The sequence below is a fragment of the Apostichopus japonicus genome, chromosome 3 (assembly GCF_037975245.1).
Source record: "Apostichopus japonicus isolate 1M-3 chromosome 3, ASM3797524v1, whole genome shotgun sequence".
Classification (NCBI taxonomy): Eukaryota; Metazoa; Echinodermata; class Holothuroidea; order Aspidochirotida; family Stichopodidae; genus Apostichopus; species Apostichopus japonicus.
This window is the reverse complement of record NC_092563.1, coordinates 14,958,585-14,984,879: the sequence shown is the minus strand read 5'-3', so window position 1 is coordinate 14,984,879 and position 26,295 is coordinate 14,958,585. Positions and strand designations below refer to the sequence as shown.

At 35.8% G+C, this 26,295-nt stretch overlaps 1 protein-coding gene across 1 annotated transcript; it reads left to right on the top strand.

The window, feature by feature from the left end:
* The first annotated feature begins 18,106 nt into the window (after positions 1 to 18,106).
* LOC139964446 (uncharacterized) lies at positions 18,107 to 25,135 on the top strand. Its single transcript, XM_071966010.1, has one exon. It carries the CDS (start codon positions 19,153 to 19,155, stop codon positions 19,813 to 19,815), a length of 663 nt encoding a protein of 220 aa, XP_071822111.1. The 5' UTR covers positions 18,107 to 19,152; the 3' UTR covers positions 19,816 to 25,135.
* Positions 25,136 to 26,295: the final 1,160 nt, after the last annotated feature.

Sequence of the window (26,295 nt, the reverse complement as noted above, 5' to 3'; positions counted from 1 at the left end):
CTTCTTTGAATATATGTATATGAAAAGAAAGAGAAAGTAAAAGGTGTTCAGATCCTAATCCGATATGACGTCATACTTAAAAATCACAGCCCCCGAACGCGAATTTCTTTTCCCAAACAGGTTTTCAGTTACAGAGTTTTCAGCCAATCAGGTTGCTCGTGACGTCAGCATCAATAATGACCATCACTGGGAAGTTGGAGGACATACACTGAATCACAAGAATGATAAGGTCAAAAGGTCATGAAATGTCAAAACATGAATGAGTTCATTGACGTCACTGAAACATGGTGCTTAATGAACAGATCAGTTTTTGTTGTTGATTAACTTGTTACTACACTGCTAATACACTGCGATAACGATATTTGTTTTTAGACCACTGCATATCTGGCTATACTACAAAATATGAAAGTTTATATTGTCCATCAGTTAACTTCGTCAAATGTATTAAAGTCCAGACATTGGACAATAAAAAAGAATCATCCTACTGGAAAAATTGTAAAAGATCACTATGTTTGTCTCTCTGATGTAGGCAAGGGCGGCGGAAGCACTTTTAATCTGGGGGGGGGGGGGGGCACCGACATCAAAGGGCACTTTGCAGAAATTCGATTGGACTGATGTAGCCTTATATTTAGTACCCTTTTATAACTCTTATTGTATTATCTTTTTTGCGTATACACATCACTCCATCAACGCCCCCCCCCCCACCCCTTTCATAGAAAATATGCATACTAGCTCTGCAATATCCAAACTTGTATGCACGACTATCTGAGGGGAGCGCCACCATCGGTTGGCGCGGAGCGTACAAGAAAATTTTTGGTTTTACAAACCCCTCAGATGGCCAGAAACGGCCCTTCCCGAGTGTTCATTCCGGTTCCCTGGCCTCTTGCTAACTTGAGACACCTCACTTTTTATGTAGAAAAAGGGCACATTTTTAACCCTGAGGAAAAGTGGGGGGGGGGCACGTGTGCCCCCCCCCCGGTTCCGCCGCCCTTGGATGTAGGCCTATTACGTAATTTACGTAAAAGAACATGTAAAAGAATTCAAACAGGAAACAAAATCTGCTGATAGCCAGTATGTAGCAATGAAAGCCTGAGCCTACACTTTTTTGGCCAAGTTACCTTTTTTTAAAAACACCCATAATTTAAATCCATAAGCTTGCTGGACGAGTTTAAGAGTCTAGACAGGAAAAACTATTGAAATTAACGTAGCAAGAATATGGCTAAATTAGGTAACATATTCTTCTGTCATCTAGGCTGTCATTTCGATCGCGTGCCGTTTCATTCAACACTCTACCCGCCGAAAATCAGATGGCAATCGTCGGATAGCTCTCGCCTTCTCTTATTAGTTAAACATTTACTAGCCACAGTTATATCAAAGACAATTACTGGCTATAGTTGTATCAAAGACATTTCTGGCCTATCTTTGTATCTACAAGTATCAGAAGTTGAAAAGTAAGACTACTCTGTACATGTAGGCCTACCTTGCTAATTTTAAATACATTATGTAGTATTGAATTACGTACTATTTTAACTCGTTTGTTTTGGGGGTTTAAAAGTGATATTGAATGAGGTGTCTCAAGTTAGCAAGAGGCCAGGGAACCAGAATGAACACTCGGGAAGGGCCGTTTCCGGCCATCTGGGGGTTTGTAAAACCAAAAAACTTCTTGTACGCTCCGCGCCAACCGATGGTGGCGCTCCGCTCAGATAGTCGTGCCTACAACTTTAAAAATCCATATCAATCGCAAAAAGTGCTCCCCCCCCCCTTCAAATTCCTGGCTACGTCGCTGGTTAAGTCTAGTTAACTCTAAGCCCTCAGTTTACTTTTAATGCTTGGATCACAATGTTGACCTTATTTATGATACATACGCTACATTCCACTGGGTTCGTGTTAACGTTATACAAGATTCGTGAGCCGTTGTATTGAAATAGGAATTCGTTTCGTGGAATGGGTACACTAAGATCAAAGTTTTTGGAAAATATATATATATATATATATATATATATATATATATATATATATATATATATATACATATATACATATACATGATATACATATACATATATATATATATATATCGATAATATATATATATATATTATCGAAAAACTTACGCTCATTATACAAGCTGTTACTATAGGCTATATGGTTGCCGAATTGTTATATAGTAAAGTGTTACACGCTATTTATTCAGAACTGAGATACGCTCGCGTTATCATGTGTATACAATACGAATATGTATATAGGTCATATGAATTCGTTTTATATTATTGGTTATTTCTTTACATAAATATTTGGTTCGGTTAAAATATGCTTTATTAGGTAAAATATTCCATTGATACCAATCTGCACCTATACATATGTAGTTATCTATACGGTAAATAATATAATTTTACATTATATTATAACGCCTATACTACAATCTATATACCAATTGTCAGTTTCTTAAACTTGTGGAGCTTATGGAAACATGCCAAATTTATGCGTTTAATTCAGTGTGTTCACATTTTGTCACGAATATTGTTTCGCACATAACGGATTTGATTTCAAAAATTCACGAAGTATACTGCCGTAAAGATGAGGTATAACATTCAAGTGGAAATAACATATTTTTTTAGTTTATCTTTTCGTTAGAGAAAGGGAATATCGTTGTTCTGCTTGAGGGGTGACAAGTATAAGGGTACATTTTTCTCTCTTTATGGTATTGTATTTCACTCTTCAAACATTGAGCACAAATATTCCCTATCGGGGCATAAACATACGTCAAGATGTCATGCTGACATCAATCTGTAGAAAGCTTGACACATGTAAAGATGAAATTCACGTAATAAAAAGAATAAAATGTTGTCGTTTGTTTTAAGGGTATAACGGATACACGCACAGTACGCGTTTTAAATATCGACCACTTCGAATGATATCTATACACGAAGATAAAAAAAAAAATACCAAAGACAATTTCTACTGTCACAATTTCATGATACTTTCGTAAATTATCGATTTTGCTTTTACAAACGTATGTCTTCTCATTATGAAAAATTTAAACTGTTTGCCTTACAGCATATTGTCATTTTCAAAATTAAACTGTTTGCCCTGAAGCATATTGTCACTTTCTGACATTTGCGACATTTCCTCCGTTCATCGTTGTCATTTAGCGAGAGTAAGTTTTCTTATTTTTATCTTACAGAACAGAAACCCTTTGAGTTAGATATGTTTCTGACATGATAAGCCGTGTCAGAATCACGGAAGGCCCACGGTTCGTTTGTTACACTGTTCCCTAGAATACACCTCGGTTATGCCCCGGACAACGTCAATCAGAAAGGGGAGGGGGTGAAAGAGGGTTCAATTTGGAGGGGCAACAAATATCCAGGGGTAGCATATAGGACATAATGAAGTTGATTTAAATGACCAAATCCAATACTTTTTCCAAAGTTTTCATTCACAATGGATCCTCTGTGCATTCCTTATACCACAAATTGCAGTATACGTCAACAAAAGGGATACAATTATGGAAAAAAATGTACTTTTTATTACAAAAAAAGAGTGTAGTAACCAGCGGGGGGGGGGGCAGGGGGGAGGCCCCCCGTCAAATGTCTTGCACCTCCCCCAATTCCCCAAAGGACATTGGTGGGAAAAACAATATTGGACGAAAATTGCAAAATGCATTTAAAGGCTCAGTTGAACCAGTTCGCGGTTGACGTTAATCCGTAAATGACGAGAATTCTCAAATTAATACCAGCCAATTGCTTCTCAAGTTCAATATAATCCTATCATTTTGCTATCTGTCATCGCTAAGAGGCCCCCATCAGATTACTTAGATTTAAGCTGATTGTTGAAATAAATCCGATGGACAGACAGTTTTGTAGTGGTTGAATGAAGCCTAACTCGATCAAACTGAGTTACTTATACAAAATTATTTCAATCGAATTATAGTAAATTATAGACAATATAGGGTAAATTCTCTATAAATGTGACCGTTTGTGTAACACAAAAACTGGCAACCCGGCTGTAGGCTGTAAACTTCAAACTGGCATCACACAGTGACAACCTTCTGAACCTCGTATTGTTTGTGTTATACTACTGGCTACTGCCACAGTGCCACGGATTCGATTAGGTCACCCCGGAATTAGCTCTTATTTTGAGTGAGTAATTACCTAGTACTTGAATAATTTCTGCTCAACGAATCAATATCAGGTTACACATATGCAGTATTTTGAAATTTTTAGTATACTTTTAAGTGGCCGAAATCTCGGCCGATTGTATAAAATGTGAACGCCTGAAGCCTCGAAGTCCACCAGATCATATAGCTTCCATGGGCCCGCCATAGGGCCCTGGACCCCGCACAGAAAGCGCAAAGCGTTCTCGTTGACGGGACAATAAATTAAATCCGCCCTCCTCCCTAAGATGAAATCCTGGCTTTCTCCACAATATATCCATATCATATATTTAGTTGGACTATCCTTCAACAATTAAGCCTGATGGAACTCAGGAATAAACTGTTCAATTTGAGTACAGAAACAATCCATAACAGCAACGCCTAACCCACTCCAACTCTTTGCCCCACTCAGACCCCCCCCCCACATCCCGATGAACAAATCTGGTTACGCCACTGGTCATTGGCGTAATATAACAATATGAATTTTCTGTAACTATGTACTCATCAATTTCAAGACTAAAAAAAAAATTTGTGGAGAAATTTGTAACTTGAATATTGACAAGATTTTTGGAAGGGGGAATGTAACGATAAAAACTGACTATAATTACCGATTTGATCCACTTTATCCGATTTGATCCATCTTAAAGGACGACTTACGGACTTCAAGAAGAAAGAAACAGTGCAGATAACTGTATATTAAACACATGCGTACTATGACAGATATGAATTTATATATAAACTATAACAGTAAAATCACCATCGAGTTGGTCATCGAGGGGGGATGGAAGCGGGAAAGCCACAAGGAACACATCTTATATTTCTTTCCCATTTAATGCTTTCCCAAAATGATACCAGACGCGGACCTTTTCAACCCAACCAATGCACAAGTCATCCGCGTATAACTAAGCCTTAACATGAATTGGAGAGATTGCATTAGCGCCCTCTATTCATACATGACGTAGGCAGACCTATATATGCAGTGGTGTGTATCCGTTGTTGTCATTGGGTCGCTACAGTGTAGAAAACTAATTTAGCAGCTGGCGACGTATTTCCGCCCGTCAACATTATAACTTGGATCTTTTCCGAAGAACGAAATATCAATTGAATCACAATTAAAGTTGCAAAATACCACACTCACATGACATTATTTGTCATTACAAATTTGTGTGGCAGTTTGCACACTGTATATCTCTAATTAATTGGATACGAGATACGTTAAACATTTCGCGAAAGAAAGCGGCTCATTTCCCGGTAGACACCACAGGCCTAATTTTTTCTACGAATTCCTTCTTTTTTTCCCCGACCTTCCTATATACGCTGAGAAATTCTCGCTGTCCTTATAAGAAAGATGTCCCAATGCTGGGATGGTACTCAGGCCTGGCGGGGAGGAGTATCCGAGGGGGATACAGCCACGGGTCCCACAAACAATTGGGGGGCGGGCAGGAATATATGCAAGATACTGTACTGTACTTTAGGAAAATGACGAACTTGAAAGGGGGACCCGTTAAATATAATTGCCCCATGGCTTGACCTGGGTCTCGATGCCGGTGGAGTGAAAACTGTATCTTAATAGCGTGCGTTTGGGGTAGGCCTATACTTACAAAGCGCAAAATCGCATGAAAGAGACATTGGTAAAAATCTGTAGTAACATGAAATTCAGATTCAGTGATACATACCACAACAGCATACCGAAACATTTGATGCAAGAAAAACATATATTGATGAATAGTCAAGTTACAATATTTAGAGGATAGGTTGAAAGTTTTTATCGTTTTATATTTATTTATTTTTATTTCTAGTCTCCAAATACTGATATATACCACAGTCTGCTTCAGCATCATTTTTGAAGAAAGTGTCTATTTTTTTCCATAGCACATGTGTGTTATATAATGTTACAGATCACAGTCAAGGTGCATGGGGAGGGGCTAATTTGGTAAGTCAAACAGGGGTGGGGTCTTTGAGATGGTAAAATGGAATGTGCTTATAGATGCAATGTGGTGCTATATTTTGAATGTAATAATAGGAGAAGAGGGTTGGGTCCCCCTGATTTATGCTGGGCCATCAGAAGAATACGAGCCTAATGCGCCCCTGATAGCAGTATATATCACCTTACGCCCCTGATAGCAGAATTTTTCAACGGAATGTTTCAAAGACACCAGCTTTATATATTGCTTTACAACGACGGTCTAAAAAAAACTTTTCCCTATATACATTTTTTTTATTGTGGTTCGTTCAAATTATTGATTTTTCATTATTCAACTAATTTAACAAGCTGTTCGAATTGTTATTGAAAGAAGGTCATAATACATCTACCGAGAGACAACAGATATCGATCGTGCCAGAGGTCATGTTGGTTACACACATAGAAAAGACCTGATATATAGTAATTGTAACAGTCGCCGGTAGTACGGTATAAATCTACAAATGCATGTATACATTATGTACGCTTGTTAAACGTCAACAATCCCATAGACGACCCAGTAAGCAAAAGAAAAAAAAAACATTTTACAAGAGATTTCAAAACCTCGGTTTCTGTTCGGTGACCATTATTTCGGCAAATATATTATTTTCCATTACATGTCCGAAGGACACATTCCGATGGTACATACGTCATGTTTTTGTTCTCTCAATGTCAGCTTAGTATACGAATGATTTTATCTGGCAACCGAATAAGAATGACGTCATTACACCAAATCATCTACCTCAGCTTCCGGGTTTCGTTTTATCTGTTTATGATGCGAAAAGAAAATCCAATTTCGTATCGCTATAGAGAATGAGGGGGAAAAATGTGTTTTCGTGAAAGCATGATCTTTACATTATGCTAAAGGCTAATCAAAGACAAACAGTAACATATTATATAGAACAAACTTGTTTGGAACGATTTGAAAAATATCATATGCCAGGTAGCGATGGAAAATCACAGGCCACTCACCAACCTGAAGCTATATGTTAGATTTTTGCTTGACATAAACACATTCTAAAGCATATCTTTCTTTAGTTTAGGATAAGATATGTTACTTGGAATATATTTGTTGTTTTGCTCTACATAAAGTGTAAACATATGTTACAACAAAATAAATTGAAGTTGGTCACATTTCGAACGACGAACCGGAAATGAACATAAATATAGTATAGTAGGTTTTTCATAGACCTCGTCACAATTTGAAATAGGTTAATGACCTTTGACCGCCGACGCTGAGGTCGTCAACAATGGAGGCATGACTTCCCGTGCCCAGGCATATACACTGTGAAGGGTGAAGTGCGTTGATCTCATGAACCTTGATAAATTAATTACTAGGATCCTAAAATTGAAAGTAAAATTGAAAATTGAAAGATATATTCCAGAAAATTATGAGATATTCCAGAAAATCATGATCGTTGACGTCTCATACCATTACTTACTGTTACGTCATCATGCATGGAGACATAACAGCTCATACTCAGACATAGACCAGTCAGTTTGGTGTCCATTTGAACTCACTGTTTACGTTACAAATTTTTCATTAATATCTGTTCAAAATTTCGCACAACTGTTACACATTTATTTGAATAGCTAACGCTGGTATATATATAGTTGCTGTTAGAAAACGCGTTCTATCGTAAATTTTTCATAATCAATATTGGGGGGGGGGGGGATGTGCAAAATTAATTCGAAAACAAATTTGATGTTAGCATTTATCCACTTTAATTTCCTTTAAGACCCTAAGGATTAATTTATTCACAAGACTACACCTTAAAGTTCAAATTCATAAAATTTCATGCAGTTTTCAAGAACCCCTTTTTTCTGCTTCGAATCTCAAAGTACCCATTTGTTTATTAAAATCGGAATGGATTGACTGTGGATTGTCACACTAATGGATGTATATATGGTATATACGGTATAGGTCTATATAGGTTATAAATAGTTACGTCCATGCATCAGATTAGTGTAAACACCCCGCGGGGGTAACTCTAACCCTTTACAAAAGTGTAGAATGAAATTTTAGCCGGTATAGTTTCTCTTCGAAAATCAACATAAGTACAAAGATGAGAGTGTTTACAGGAAAATCTTGATTAAAGCGATCGACGCTGGATTGTAAAAAAAGAGGCCCATCTTAGGAAGATGAATAAAGCGAAGGAAGAAAAGGAGAAGAAAGCGTTAAAGAGATATTATGGAACGGCAGTCAACGTGACACTCACATAGAAGAGAAAATTATTCTACTCTTTAATAGTCGGAAAACTCCATCTCAACATTATGTTCCTAACTCTAAATGTGGTTCTTCTAATGTAAACAATTTTGACCAGATAAAAAAATAAATCTTTGTTCGGGAAGTGTGATATTAGGTGCAGATCTATGATATCATCTTGGCAGATGTTACTGGTATATTCATATTATAATCTTCTTGTTATCTTGTCGTTGAAATGTGATCTTGTTTTGGGATTGTTTACTTAACTGTCAAAGTTCTCTGTATTTCTAATTACATCATAATGCAACTTGTCTGTATAGAAATATCATTTCCTCTGTGAATAAGAAAAATCTCTTTCATAAGGTCTTATTGTATAATTGTTTGTTTCCTCTTCAGATATAGGGTGTATATATATATATATATATATATATATATATATATATATATATATATATATATATATATATATATATATATACTGTTGTATATACTGTTGTATATATATCACTGTTGTATATTTCAAGTACTTACCGTAATATATGTAATTAAGCCGAGCTGCCGTTTCCGAGTTTTCAATGAGCTTATGAAGGTGCTAACATATAACTGCAAATTAAAATTATTGAACTCTAAAGTTTTTTTTTTTTTTTTTAGAGAATTAAACATATTTTCCCCGAGAGATTATCGAAGTACGTGTTGTCGTGTCATAAAGATATAGCTATAGTGAAAACGACTGAGTGGTTGGACACGTCTTACTCCTTAGACATTTCCTGTAAACATATCCCCAGAGGAGAACATTCCCACGTACACATACACCATGCTGAAAGAGATTTCACGCCCCCTCTATTATAGAGTCCCAAGTAATAGAACTGGAATGTGGAATTTAACATCATGCACAGAGGAATGCAAAGAGGCAAATATTTTATATTTCTGATGCGATGCATGGATAATTGGCGGAGGATGTAGTTTTCCCTCTTGTAAACGTCACTGAACGGATAAAGTTGGATGATGCAAGCATAGAAGCATATTGTGATTACTACTACACTACTGCTACTACTACCACTGATACTATTGATACTACTACTACTATTGATACTACTACTATTGATACTACTACTATTGATACTACTACTAGTACTACTACTACTGCTACTACTAATACTAATACTACTTCTAATACTACTACTACTGTACTAATATATACTACTACTATACTACTGATACTACTACTACTGCTACTACTACTACTACTACTGATACTATTACTACTACTACTACTACTGATACTACTACTACTGCTACTACTACTACTACTGATACTATTACTACTACTACTACTACTACTGCTACTGCTGCTACTACTACTACTTCTACTAATACTACTACTGGTACTACTACTACTACCAGTAGCAGTAGTAGTACTACTAGTACAACTACTATTATAACTACTGCTACTACTACCACTAATAGTACTACTAATAGAGCTACTACTACTACTGTTACTACTACTAATACTACTACTACTACTGATACTATTACTACTACTAGTAATACTACTAGTACTACTACTACTAATATAACTTCTACTACTACCACTAATATTACTACTAATAGCACTACTACTACTACTACTACTGTTACTACTACCACTAATATTACTACTAATAGCACTACTACTGTTACTACTACCACTATTGTTATTACTACTAGTAGTACTACCACTATTATTACTACTACTACTACTACTACTGTTGCTACTACAACTACTACCACTGCCGCTACTACTACTACCACTATCACTACACACCGTGCCCTACTTAAGCAAAGTTCCCTTCATACCATGTTTATCCAATTATGTATTTTTTCAAGTAATGTCAGCCTTTTCTTAAATTTATAACGTATATCTTCTCGCCCAAAATGGTGCTAGCATTACTGTACCCAACAATACTAAGGGTGATTGTGTGTAGGCCTATTTGATTTTCAATTTGAAGAAGGTTCTATTAATTTTTGCATAACAGCCCCCCCCCCCCCCCCCCCTCAATATGGTCAGAGATTGAATGCTTCTGTGCTATATATTAGTAATTGTGTTTGTGTACATAATTGTGTTTGATATACATTCTGCACACATCTCAATGCGGAGAATGTAAAGCTGATGTGGTATATTTGATAGCGGAGTATGTAACACAGTCCTACCGCAGCTCATTTATTATTACGCATAGCCTAAGTTGTAATTGCTCCATAGGCTAGTATACAGTAAACGTCGGTACTTCACAAGACCGACAGAGGAAGCTTTTAATGACATAACCTGACCAAGCCTAACGAAAGGGGCTAGATGGGGGGGGGGGCTGCTTAAGGGACTAGGGCCCCTGAATCCGTGTCAAGTAGAGGAAATATGTATAAAGAATAATACCGTACGTTCTTATTTTCATAATGTCCTGACGGAAATACAAATATTTTTCAAAGGTGGCACGTTGACATAACTATGCCCGGGGTTCAATTTAGCTCACGACGCCCCTGGATGATCTGACCCAAACACATTATGGTAGATGAATGCGTAATGTATTCTGACGTTCGAACATTTCTGTTCGCAGCTTTTCTGGGTTAATTTTGGAGCAATGTTCTAAGCTATTACGTACAACAACAAAAAGCATCACATCGTAAGCTATGAAGGTCAAATATACTTTAAGAAAAATGAGTTCAAAGTCGAAAAAGGCTGATTTGTTTTAAATTTTCTTTCACGTAATGGATATGCATGTGGTTTTAACACTACTGGAATTAAATGCGCCAGGGCGAATTGTTATTCGAGAATAACACCCTAATAAATATTCATTGGGGGGGGGGGCATCAAATTGCATTCTCATTATAATTAATATTAAGCTTGTTTAGTATAATTTTTTTTACTATTTTTTTATGAACATTTAAGCTTGAACGATGCTCATGTTGGCAAGTAGTGATCATCCCGAAAACCGTAAGTAATTATTGGCCTGGTGGAAAATTTAAAAAAACTCGCCATAATTTCACTCACGAATTTCAAAAACTGTGCACCATTCTTTTCATATAACCTTCATCATTCGTCCTTATATACTTCCCGTCAGTTCTATTTGATTTATGCTCTTAAAACATTAAAACAGAGAAGAACTCCTGGTAATGACATTTGCGAACATTCAAGGATAAAAAATCACCTCATTTTGGTCTATTTTCTATTCCTCGAGTCGTTTTATAGCGGATGTGTATTTATTTCTGTATCGTAAATGATGTACATTAAGTTCTAACACGAGTTTCTTTCTTAAGTGATGATCCTGTTTTTTTCTGTCGCGTGTCCAAGATTTACCTTCTTCTTGATGACATTTTGCTTAGAAAATTCTAAAAAATTAAACTTCACATCTTCTGCGTGGTCGAAAGAAAGGAAAAATGTATATAAACTTGTTGACGTCATAAATCATATTTTCGAATAGTTTTCAATCTAAAGAGGGAATAATATCTGTTCAGTAAAGTTTCCAAAGTGAGACGTTTTTTTGTTTGTTTTGGCCACCTCGACATCATATTACTTTAAAAGGATCGCTCAGTTTATTTCATTTTTTCAAAACGGAATAATGATTGCACAAATTTATAAATTAAGAAAAAAAAACCAATAGGCGAGGTTATAAAAAAGGCGGCTTTTATATTTTATTGCATTGTATTTGATAAAATCTTGAAGACCATAAAAAGATAACGATCAAGATTTTAAAAAGGCTTAGTTTTCTTTGTTTTGGGGTAATTGTACACGCATTGGCCTTAATTTTATGTGCGATTTGTGTCTTATTGTGTTCGTTTAAAAATTTAAATATTGACCATAAATTCATAGTACTCTAAACTTGCATAGGCCTATCTCGATTGAGAATCTTAGGAGGTCACGCTTTTACAGGGTTATTTGGTATTATGAAACTGACTGCTTCGATAATAGATCTGAAAATTTTCTTCATCTTGCTAATAAGTTCAAATCCCATCCTAATAGTATTTTGTTAAGCGAAGGTGCAGTTTTTGAAATTTAGTGATATTTTGTGACTTTGCATCTGGCAACAGCAACGTGAATGACGTCATCATGGTAATTGAGCTGAAAGTGGAATTAGTTTTCGATGTATTATTTCATACTGAACTCATTTATAGAGGAAAATAATATAGCTACAAAATAGAAAGTTGTATTTTCACGAAATTCTTAAATACAGAGAACATTTTCAGCTATGCATTTAATAATCTTAATTTATCACACTTGTAGGATAAATCAACAAGATTTTAATATTAATATAAAGCTTTTAAAGAACATCTATACCTAAGGTAATAATATCACAGAGCATACTGTGATCCACTCTCTGGACGCATAAATTAGGTGCATTACATTCAATCAACTATATCTCAGAGTTATATATAGTTAGAAGACATTCAGACGGGGTTTTCACCTAAAAGAAAGATTTTTTTTTCTTTTTTAAGATTAAAACAGGAATATCCCTCGATATACCAACATAAAAATATGGAGGCGAGAGGGCACCTTTAAGTCTAAATTAACTTACACTGGTAAAAAAATGTTCGGTATATATCTTGTTTATATCTATTCTAGGTAGATATATGCAATTAACTGCTATTTTGTAAACTTTGTTCAATGAAATAAGTTTTTGCAAAAGGTTGGTGGATATTTTTTAACTTAACATTGGCAAGTTTTATCAAGTTGTTTGGCATATAAAGTGATGTTGCATGCAACAACAAAAAAACGATCACGTGTAGACTTGTACTCGCATAGCATGTTAGTCAGTACTCGAGCAAGTTTCTCGTACTCACGACTTTCTACTCTTATTCAGTGGCGTAGGAAGGTACTTTTGAGTGGGGGGGGGGGGGCTGAAGACTGATGGCCGGCCTGGGAGGGGGTGTCCCCCTCCCCTTTGGAATTTTTTTGCATTTCCAGGTGGCCTCACATGCAATTTGGTGCAATATAGCACACTTCAACACTCACTCCATTTTGTAAATAATTTTGCATTTTCACCTGGCCTTAGATGCAATTTGGTGCTCCAAATGAGATTTTTTTCTCATTTCGAAATGAAAAAGGGGTTTTCTGACTTGCGAAGCGGGGGGGGGGGGGATGATACTTCCGCCCCTCCATATTTTTCACTGGGGGGGGGGGCTGGCGCCCCCCAGCCCCCCGGTTCCTACGCCCTTGCTCTTATTCATGGATTGGTACTCACACTACAAGCCTGATTTCGTGCATCTCAATCCACTCCAATTTTACAAAAGCGTGATCATCGAGTATTGTTTACATTATAAAAAGCATTGCAGAACGGTTGTCTGATTAACTAAATTTTGGAAATTGATCATAGATGCATATATACATATCCATACATCAAGTGTTGGTTAACATCTACGATTAGCTCTGTATATAATGTACCGAATCCAATTATAAAATAACATCGAAAATACATGTACCACTGTAAAGGTTGATTCTGGACGAACCCTTTAATGTTTCTTGAGAGCATGAGGTGATCATGTAAAAATCTCTTGAAGTTATTCCCATTGGAGTCGCAAGCTTAGCATACAAATCATTAAAGTTGATTTTAGTATACGGGAGAGAAATTGCATTTAACCATTTGGCAAGTTTATGACGAAGCTGTGATCATGTCCAATGAACACTTTCCATAACTCAATTATTCAACCGTCTCATTCCTGCGTTAGCTGCAGGGACTTATACGCCCTATCCATTTTAAATTGAAAATATTTCCGTCGGTGAAATGTTTTTTCTCTCGAAATTCTCTGGCATCGTAACACTAGATAATGATTATTATAAGACCAGGGAGTTGTTATGGTAAGACCATATACGATGATTCGAACCCGGCCCTCCTGTTTCTTAATGAAGAAGGGGGGGGGGGGGGAGAGTGAGCCTGGTAAATTGTGGAGGAGAATGCTACCGTGGAATAACATGTCCCCTGCAACCAATGTGATTATGGACTATAACCCTTAAAGTTGGGGTAGTTAGGGTATACGGTTGCTAAACTGACGTTATAAAATTGCAAAAGGTAGTTACATTTTTTGTCTATGTATAAAGCTATATGTATGAACTATATCCTCTATATTTCATTTGACTCGAACCTTTACAACAGGATGGAGATTTCGTCTGAAGGTCAATAATGATTATTATTTTTTTTTACATGAACAGGCCCTTTTCAAGTTGTTCAGAATAATCAACGAGTCTAGAGTGGGGGTCCGCTTTGGGTAAATTTTGGTTTGTTATTTGACTGTTTTCTAGTTCTTTAGTTTTTTTTTGCCCCCTTCCTCTTCAACATTTTCTTTTACATGAAAGCTCACCTTGCTATTGGCAAATGTACTTAGGTTTGAATGCTTCAGTTCCTCCGTAAAATGTAATGTTGCAGGAGGTATATTAGATCGTACCTTTTCGATCGATGACGTTGGACGGTGTGCGGTATGACGGTGTGCGGTATATTTCCCCGCAATGCCGAGGGTAAAAACAAAAGAAATAAAAAAAGAAGGAAAATATAACGGTAACAACAAGCTTTCGATTTCACGCTGTGGTATTATTCCTTCCATGATATAAATTTCTAAGTAACGATGCGGTAAATAGTATATATAAACGTTTTGCTGGTTGGACGCAATTACAGTATATTGACAATTGTGAGCGCTTGAATACTTGATAAAGTGATAAAGCTATGATCTTTTTTGGGTGTCATATATATAGCATAGTATAGTATAGTATAGTTTAGTATGGTATAGTATAGTATGGTTTGGTATAGAAGTGTATAGTTTGGTATAGTATAGTATAGTATGTTATAGTATAGTATAGTATGGTATGGTATAGTATAGTATAGTATATAGTTTAGTAGTATAGTATAGTTTAGTAGTATAGTATAGTATAGTTTAGTAGTATAGTATAGTATAGTTTAGTAGTATAGTATAGTATAGTTTAGTAGTATAGTAGTATAATAGTATAGAATAGTATACTGTAGTTTGGTATGGTATAGTATAGTATGGTATATTATGGTATATATGATATAGCATGGTATAGTATATGGTACCGTATGGCATATATTATCTGGTACCTGGTATATGGTGTATAGGGTATATAGTATATACTATATGGTATATAGCATATAGTATATAATATGTAGAATATTGTATATTGTATATAGTATGCAGTATATAGTAAATTGTATACAGTACCGTATATAGTATAGTGTAGTATTGTATATATACCGTAGGCCTATTCTTAGAACGTTATTTATCAATTTCTGGTTTTTCTACAAATTTTCTACCACACAGTTATTTAATCCTCTACTGCATTATTGCTTTACCTATTCTTTATCAGTAGTATAGCATTATATCCCAAGTTGGTCATCTTGATAACTTTATTCCAAAGCATATGGACTATAAAGCCGATCCATAGATTGTTTTCCCGATATATTGTTGTAAGGATACAATCTGCTATTCCCGAGTGAAATTACTTATATTAGCTTAAATCAACCTGTCACTTTTCTCTGACCTTTATAATGAAAATTCAAACAAATGAGGGAGCTGTGATTGCCAGATTTACCGTTCAAAAATTTTCAATTAAATACGTTAGACTGATTTTTCTGCCTCGTTCCTCAAAATCAATATCAAGCTGCAGGCACCCCTGGCTTGGGACAGCCATTACAAAATAATCGAATTCGTAAATTACGCTAGGATTGATTTGGATGGTGTGTAGGATATCGCTAAAGACTGTAATTTATTAGTGAATACTCTGGTACAACCATATATACAGAATTATACTACCTCTCGCTCTATCTTAATATTGCCTTAATATTGCCAAGGTGAAGGACACAAGCACGAATGCAGACGAAGCAAAATGGGTTTCATACCAGTCACAACAGTGACAAAAGTAGAAACCACGTGTAGACTTGTACTCGCGTCTGTACTCGATTATATTTTCTGTACTCGGGACATTGTACTCGGGACATTGCACTCGGGACATTGTATTCGGCACATTGTACTCGGGACATTGTATTCGGTACATTATACTCGGGACATTGTACTCGGGACATTGTACTCGGGACATTGAACTCGGACATTGTACTCGGGATTTGTACTCGTACACGTAATCGCAGAAATTAAATTTCGTGTATTCATACTTGTTGTTTGTACTCGCTTCCATGTAACATACCAGTCACTATAAGGACAACGTAGTGACTAACCTAATGTACAGCAACCAAAATAATCCTGGATCAGATAACTAATAAACTGGGGAGAGGGAGGGGGAGGGCGGAGAGGAAGGGTGAAATAGATAGAGAGGGGAAAGAGGGAGTGGGGCAGCATAAATCACCCATCAACATTAAGAAAACACAAAGACAAAAGCAGTATTGTTATCGAATATACAGGTATAATGATTCTTTAGTTTTCGTATTATAACTTTTTCGGTAGTCTGTACTATAAGGTAAGCGTGGATCCAGGGAGTGAGGGGGGTGTGGGGTGAACCTATTCCCGACCCCCCCCACAGAAAATGAAATATAGTTGAGCACAACCTTGCATGTGGAAAAACTGACACCCCCCCCTCCTCCTTACATGGGAATCGGCGTCATCGACCCTAGGGCGATAACGTTTAAGATCCTGCTCCGTTCCTGCGAGGTTCTCCCTCCCCTTCCCCCTCCCCTCAGTCTGTTCAGTCTGTTCTGCAAAATTCCTGTGGTTAAATATCCTTCCCCAAGCGTGGCATGAAGGTTCTTTTTACTTCCAACCTTCACTCTATTTTTGTTGTTTTCATATTAGCAGAGAGTCGTTCTGAACAGTTTATTCCCAAGACTTAAGAGGATGCACTGTTTTTAAGATTGTGCTATATGACACTCTGTCGTTGAGCTAACTTGAGTAAACAAGTTTATCAATATTAGAGTGAATTCATGCAGATGTTAATAGCAATAACAGACTTCTGTAGTCTGGGAAACACAACAACGACAACGTATGAGGCTCCTCAGACTCTGTAAATGAAATATTTTATGACTTGAGATTGCAGGGTATTTATGCGTAAAATGATGTGCTCAAATAATAATTGAGATAAACCGAATCTGCACAAGATTGTTAAATTCAATCTTAGCTTTTAATTATATGAGAATAGATATGCCACGCGTCGATTCATAATTTCTTGACGATATTTACGTTAAATTCGCATGGATTAAGGTAGACACAGCATATAATGGCCAATGTGCACAAAATGTGTGTGTAAAAACAATTTTATGCTTCCCATATAATTATTTACCACTGTGACCCAGTTTTGTTGGCTCGAGTCAATCACCTGGACTCGAGTCAGATGCGAGTCACATTTTTCTTGACATGACGTGTGACTTGACTTGCCGATAAAACGACTTTTGACTTGACTTTATTCGAATTAAGTTAGCTCCTTGACATTATATTGAGTATAAAAGCTAACACTGATTTGCTATAAAAGCATGGAAATAAATACTATTCGTGATTGAAACCAAATATGAAAAAACTGAGTTTCTGATTTTTATCTGTTTTATAGTTCACGATTAAAAACAAGACACACGACCCATAGTATGACGTCATTAATGGCACCCCGCCCCCTCCCCCCCCCGTGCACGGTATGACAGTCACTGAAGTGTAATATGATAGAAAATGTACAGTTGACGAACACGTTACATAATTGGCATAGCGCCAACACTATATATCACATGGCCGTTCATTTTCCCTATGCAATATTTTAAAATATGTACACAAATGGTGTATGTACGGGTATTTGTGTAATATATATAGATACGTACTAATGTGCTATACTAGTGCGTTGCGTTATTCATTATATTTAGAAAGATAGGACCTCAAGCGACACAAAAGACCAGCCTAGAACTGTGTTTTGTATTGATTCAATGTGTTTCAAGTATAGGTGAGTGCGGAACCCGTAATTAAACCTGCTTACCAGTTCTATATTCCTCTCTCCAGGCACACTTTATGCAGCAGGCATTCGAATCTATAAGGTTCGGTACTTAGTCACGTGTTAAAGGCCAAGTGTTTACATCGGCAATGCTCTCGACGATTTGAGATTTTTTTTGTCAGCGCTGAAATGTTCTATCGCAGCCACGAAGAAGACTCGGCGTGCAACCAAATGAATATATGCAACGGGCAGGGAATGAGTAATAACAGACGGAGCTAAGCCACACTGCATGGCGAAGCTATTGAACATAACACAGACTATATATGTCTAAGTTACGTCCACACTAATATACACAGGATTCTACGGGGGGATCGGTAGTGTATCACTGCGGGATATAACCAAAACATTTGGAATTTTCTTAGCAGGAATTTTAATTAATCTGGTGCATCTCGGCTTCATCGTGTTTTAAAGGATAACTTGTTTTTTTTTGGTTGCCTTCTTATTTTCATCAATTCGCATTTTCTTGTATGGATTTACCCTGATTTGACGGTATTTGTCAAGAATTGAAGTAAACAGGAAATCAAATAAATTTGATTTTATGGAATTGTTTTCGTGGACTATAGCATTAAACTGATAATTGTCAAAGCAAACACCGAACGAAAATAAATGAACCGTTAAATTGGTTACGTTATTTAATTATATGTGTTTTGTTCTGTATGGATGTATACGATCTTAATATCATTCTAACTTGTTTTTATGGAAAAGGACGTTTTTCGTGAATAATGCCTCTTTTCTGAAGGTTACTGTGAATAGTGAATATTTTAAGAAGAAGTAGAAGGAATAAAGGAACACTTCAAGAACGTTAAATTGCCTCTCGAGTGTGATATAATTATATAATTGTGGAATTCCATCGACCAGGTGGGTCATGTTTCTTAATTGAAAATATGGCGAACCATCCCAAGAATCTAGGAACGTCTTCAAGCAATGCCGAAAGTAAGTTACCAAAGATATTTCCCTCTCAGCAAAGACTACCTAAAATAGATTTAATTTCAGATTCCAGAGATGTCAACACCGAGCACAACGGAGAGAATAAATCTCGTTTTGAAGACTCTCTAGAGGGCGACCTGCTTCATGATCATCATCATCTTCCAAGCACTCAGAATCTTTCTGTGCCTTCAGCTGGGAATCGAATCCGGAGGAAATCCGCTCCATCTATGTTAGAACCCATCCAAGAGGGCCTTTTGGGGATATCAAACCGGAGGAACAGTGGACCGGGATTTTCTGTCGCGACCAGTCTAGACAAAAAGGACAGATTCCAACATCTGCTTGAAACACATGCATCGCCACTCGGGCCACAACATTCCAGACTTTCACAGAGAAGGCGATCGGATCCGATAGGTTTATTTCAACCGGATGATAAATTAAAGCTGTTTTCCTTCGAAGCCCGATATCCAGCACCGAGAAGGAACAGCTTAGTGTCGGCTACGTTAGATGAGCTGTCGTCACAGTTCGAACTCCTCGATCGCCGGAAGAGAGTCGTTGAGGAGAGCGAACTAGCAGAAGCTGATCTGCCAATACTTCCCCCAATATTGATTACAGATTCATGAATTCCACGTAGTCTTGTCCTCGTTTTGTTGATGTCGTGCGTTTCTGTAGACAAGAAACAAGAAACAAAACCGCCACCCGCCCATCCCCCATCCACCCCCTCAAAGGAAAAAAAATGTAGAACGTTTTAGTCTGCATGCGTCAAGAATTTTAGTATCATTTACTTTTTGAGTGCAATGATTCAACTGTTTTATTCGATTCGATTTTTCTTTTGTCAATGGATCGTACGTGCTTAAGTATTTGCCGCTTTGTAATTTCATCCACTCAAGTTCTGAATAATAGACAATTTTAAGGGTTGTGGTTTTTTTAATTTGGCAACTTTATATATGGCAATTAGCCTTATAAGTTTAAGAAGGTTAACCAGTTAAAAGATGGTGTCGATATGGATGGTAAACTTTAGGGGAGTAACGCATTGTACCCGTGACTGGTATACTCGTACCATGCCAAGAGGGTACTCTGCTTGTACTTCGAATAGTTGTTTGTAATAGCGGCATTCGCCCCTCCCAATCGATTTGTACTAGTACTCTGGGTACTTCTGAAATCTAGTATAGATACTTGGTGTCAGATTAAGTACTCGTATAGTCACGTTTAGAGTTTTGTTCCCCTAACTGGGTATACTCGTACTATGTCAAGGGGGATTCTATACTTGTACTCGTACTGCTGCACTAGTGATACAAATCTACCGAGTACATCGTTCAAAAGATATCATTACTGTCATGAGAGAGGACTATTTTGCCATTAAACTTTTCATGACCTGTGTTTGAAATATATTGTTAAAGTTGCCACGTTGTTATCGCTAATTCGAATCTGAAATTGGTGAAACCGATGGTCAAAAATATACACATCTACCGTTAGCTTTCTTCCTCTCATACGAATTGCTAATTAGTAGGTTGCCACCCGATTTTAACAAATTTGGCACCCATATGACGTCTTGGGTGTCATTAATATGCTAATGACATACTTACTCAAACAAAGACCTCTATAGATAGATAGTTAGATAGAACAAAGGAATAATTTATTTTTGGTTAGATTTTTCTAATTAAACTTGAACAGTTGAACGCAAATCCGAATTTGGTCGCAAAGATTTAACCAGCCGTCGTAAGTCACTTAAAGATATTTTTAAAACAACCCCACCCCCCCCCCATTAATCTCTGAACCTGTAATTTTGTTCTCAGTAATAAATTAAGAGTTTTAAATGACATGAATTAAAATTTTCATAAGTTGGGAGAAGTCCCCTTTTGACGATCAATGTGAAATACACGTTGAAATTTAAATATGAGTGCCCGTTTTTGGACTTTATAGCATATTGCGGGACACTAGGGATGACCTTGACAGCTCAAAGGCTAACAAATTCATTACTGAAGGATCTGTTATATTTTTGTTTATATTTTTTTCTTCAACCGTGACATAAAAGCTTCAGGGTATTGTGCACTTTTAGTAAGACAAGGTTGTGTGTGACCAAGGATGTTGGTAATTATCATTTTTTTCTTTATTATGATATTTCAACCTAATTGTTTTCAAAAAATATCTTTATAAATAGAATACATCTTGATATAATGGCAATTAATTCTGTGCCGCAATTCCCTGACGTAAGACCATAACATTTAAAAGTAGTCACAAAAAGATTAATTTAAGTATATGAATAAACATTGTTGACAGAAAGTTCACCACAGAAATGACAAATTGTATGTTTGTTTGTTTGTGATAATACAAAATGTATATGTTGTGGTCGGTATACTATAGAGAGTAAGAAAAATAAAATAATGATTTTGGGTAAATTATCATTGATTTCTTGCAAATGTATGTCACATATGAAATGATTTGTCATGAAATGATTTTGTTGTCTTAATCAATATTCGCAAATAATAAAAAAGTAATTTTATCAAATAATAACATAGAGGGGTATATGTAAAAAAAATATGATTATTTAAATATCAATATATTGTATATTTAGACTATAGTCAATAGGCATCGTATCTATTTTTAGACTATATTTAGTGCAACAGAGATATGATCATAACATATGCCAGGATGGTTTCCTGCAACCATTTAATATATTGCCATGTGCGAATTTCAGGGATTTCAAATTTCCTTTTACAATGTATTTTCTGTAATATTAAACAGTTATATTGAATAGAAAATTTAAGCAGATCACGTATAACTAAAATTATTGGTTAACAAATATATTTAAAGAAGATGGATCATATGTCTATATACCGGAAAGAAAGTCAATGTACCTCTATACATCTCAGTGACTTCGTGGAAGAAACTACCGTACTTGCTTTAGAAATAAACAAATAGAGTTTATGAATATTCATGACCAATCGATCAATCGATTTTACTGATTTGGGTAGATATATGTCAGGTTAATTACTGTTTATTATTATTATTATTATTAATGATTTCAGTGAAAGGGTGAAAAGCGTGATACTTTTCTATATTCTATAATAATAATAATAAGAAGAAGAATAATAAGAATAATTTATTTATTTAAAGAGCACAATATCACATAAACGTTATCGCAGCAACTATAATACAAAAAGTAGGTTTCATAAAAGCAAATAAAATATGAAATCAGCCTAGCCTGAATGAAGAATGACCTTTTTTTTTTACTTCGGAAAATGGGCATTAAAGGTCATCTGTGTCGGTCTAACTATAAGCATGTCAAAAATGGCTAGAAGTTGTCAAAATCCTGGTGGATTTAGACATCTCCAAATTGCTTTCAGACAATGAAGAGTGTTAGATTGGACAATTTAATGTTTCAGGAAGTAAAATGTCAATGACGTCATTAGTTGGAGTAGGGACATAGGTGACCATTATTCGACTTTCTAGCATATTTACGGTCAATACTAATAACCTTTGAAAACAGGGAATGCAAAACATGTTTAAGCTTTACTAAGTATATAGATTATTTGCCTTTGCTAGCTAAAATTTGGAGCAAACCATTTTCTTCAATAACTGAATGATTAAGTTCACTACTCATGTAATGACTTATATACATTGTTATGGAAAACTTAAGTATCGAACAACATTGAAAAAAAAGTGGGATTATCAAAATCAACTCAAAAAGCTGTTTTAAATGAAAGAAAAGTAATATAGTTTGTTCTTATTGTCAATAACCATATGCTAATGTATAAGCTAATCCATTTTGCTTGGTTTATGAACAATTATACTGGGAGGTTATAGCTATATGAACTCCTCGTTCCCAGACAAGTTAATAGCCAGATCAGTTTAGTCACGATATTTATGAAATATTTATATAGTGGTCTATAGTAAATATAAACGATCTTGGAAATGGCAACTTTGACCTGCAATAGCTATAAATAACAACCGTTCGTAATTATATGCTGAAATTTATAGGAGGGCAGACTTATCCAGACTAGTATTGGAGACTAGTACCGTATATAGATTCCATCTCAATGAATGTTGATGGGTTATAAACAACACACTGTGTTTATTCGTACCAGTATATTTCATTTTTACCATTTGATCTGCTGACGAGCAGTGCCACTGCCATGCAGCATTTTCAAACATTGCATCACTTAAATGATCAAAAGATAAAATGCTCAAATTAAGCGCATGATTGTTTTTTTGGGCTCGTCATTTTACAAAGTATATATAGGAATGTGTCTTTTCTATAGTTTAACCAAGTTTCCATTACATGTTATTTTGAGTAGAGTTCGATGATGTTTGGATAAATATTGCCGATCTTATATGTAACAAGCTATGGACTGCTGTTTTGAAACCAAAAATGACTGATTCTCAACCAAGTTCTAAATGGAAATATTTAAAGTGTAAACAAAACGAATTATTTGCTTGGTTTTGTATACTTTACGAAATTCATTTACAAGGCTGTCTTGAGTGTAAAATGACTAGTGTCACTATGACAACAGCCACGGAAGCGAGATATGAATAACATTTAAATAATTATTCCGCATCATCGTCATATGAACAGGAGCTTCGAATGTTTAGTAAAGTGTAATTTTTTAAGTACTCAATTCGATTTGAAATATAGGGCACTTTTCGAGGGGTCATTCGTCGGGTTAATATACCTGAACATTGTTGTAATCCTTACGTCAATCTGATGACGTCATCAGACACGTTTCAATGGCCAGGAATTCTAAGATGGTGGGGAGAAGGAGGGTGGGGAGAGGGAGGGGTGGGGAGAGGGAGGAGGATGAAGAGGGTGCACCAACAATTTAAGGAGGGCGTATAATATTTGTGTCCTGTAACCTGTGTCCTGAAAAATTGTCGCCGCTACTGCGCTATACCGTTAAAACGTGCTATGACATTTATTCAAATGGTGTGTCACCATTCGGCAAGCTTTCGAGAATACTATATAATAGGTTATATAATAGGTTATGAATTATAGCCTATATAGATCAGAGTTTATGATTTGGTACTATAGTCTGTACGGATAACACCATCATTAATGATGAAATATTGGGAATCACAATTATATAGCCTGTTTTGGCCTTTCTTTCTCTTTTGTGTGGGAGGGGGGTTGGGGGTGGAGGGGAGTGGGCAAATTAGTTTGCATGAGGTCAGGCTGGGTATGGGCCTGTTCAGATATAATGGGGTATCCCCAATCTGTCGCTGAACCTATATAATCACCACGATTAGTTAAAACAGTCAATGTTTGTTTCTCACAAATTTAACGTATTATTTTATTCTATCTATCTAAGTTTGATACTTTTCAAATGAATAGCAAAATTGTAATTTCTTTCCACAACAATTTCAAAGGACTGTCCAAGGCCAATACTTTGTTGACAACATAAATTATGAATCGTTCTGACTTTATCAGCTACTTGGAACAAAGCTCGTTGGCTATATAAATGAATTTGACTTTGTTCATTTCCTATTGGACTTGAAAATGTTAATTTATTGGACAATTATGACCTTTATTTTTTGGTATCATAACTTTTTGAATTTGTTTAAAGATATCAAATGGCAAATATGAATGTCTACATTCCTTTATTTTAGTTTAACGACATCTTTACAAGATTTTAATATGTACATATTTAAAAATGCATAAAATGAAAATATGCTTCAAATGTTGATTTATATAAAATATTGCAAAATGTAAATAATATAAAGTGATGTGCAGATTCAAAACTAGCCTGCTCACTTGGTTACCTTGAACACTTGAAAATTAATCAGTTAAAGTAGACGTGTATTGTTTCTTTCTTTCGTGGTATATTTTGGGGATAAAGTGTTTTTTTTTTCGAGTATATTATGGAACTATATGGGTTTGATACTGCCAAGAAAATGTTGACGAAAGTATAATTTGGATTGAATAAATTTCATCAAGCAAAACTATAATTTGTATGTTATGTAAAGTTTTTGTATTGCCTAATGGTGGTATATATATATATATATATATATATATAATGCTTTATTTTTACCTCCTTGTCGTCTTGTTAATGTGATTATTCTCCACCCACACAAAGTACTGCTGCATCATCCTACCAATTCCTCAGAAAACGATATGAAAATTATCACTTTTAACAAAAGAGTTCTTATTATTGCGCCAGACAGGTTTCATAATTCAATTTTTATATCAATTACTTTGAAAACACAAACGAATATTGGTTTTAATCACATCATTAGTACCAACCTTTGTATAGTTCCTCATGACGATTTCAAAACGAGCTCAGCTGGGTGACGGGATTTGTTTAAAGCTGTATAAATTTACCTCGTGTAGTAATTTTACTTCATTCCCCCCCCCCCCCCCCCCCATTTCATTTTATATTCACGAATGATATCATACCCCTCCGATCAAACTATTGGCGACAAACAGTCGAATTCTATGATTAGCAAGTTATTACTTGTATAGTATAACAATCAATGAATTGGAGTGCGGTTTTGTGTTTTTGTAAACAGATGAGGTTTTTTGTCTTTTTTTTTTTTTTAAATATTGTCGTTCCTGCGTTAAATTTGATTGACTTGACATATCATGTGTACAGGTATGTTTTCGTTCTCTGACATGAAAGTGGGGGAGGGGGAGGGGGAGGGATGGTTTCACCACTGTGAGATAAATTTCATGGCAACATGAACATCAACGAATTACAAAACAGAAGCAAGAGAGATAGAGAGAGAGAGTGTGTGTGAGTGAGAGATAGCAAACAAACAAATAGTCAACGTAAAACTTGGAGTATAAAAGTCTGCACTTTAAGATTTCGAGAGGAATCTTTAATTGGTTTTGTAAATTGAGACGATCTCTTGTCCTTGGAAACCACTTACACGGATTGGTAAAGCCAACTGAATAATCTAGTCTGGTACGATAGCTGTCTTATTTCTCACTGTTGATGTTATTTATTCTATTCATAGAAGGTTCAAACAGGGAGTAGCTAAACTTCGTACATTAGAATAACAAATCTTCTTTTTATGGGATACAGAGGTCGAAGATTCTGTACTATTTCTTCATCTAAATTAGGTATGGTTATCGATCGTCTGGGATAGAATTCGAGGAAAATTTTCAA

Excerpts from the sequence above, each read along its gene's own strand:
- LOC139964446 (XM_071966010.1), top strand. The coding sequence starts at position 19,153 with ATGGCGAACCATCCCAAGAATCTAGGAACGTCTTCAAGCAATGCCGAA.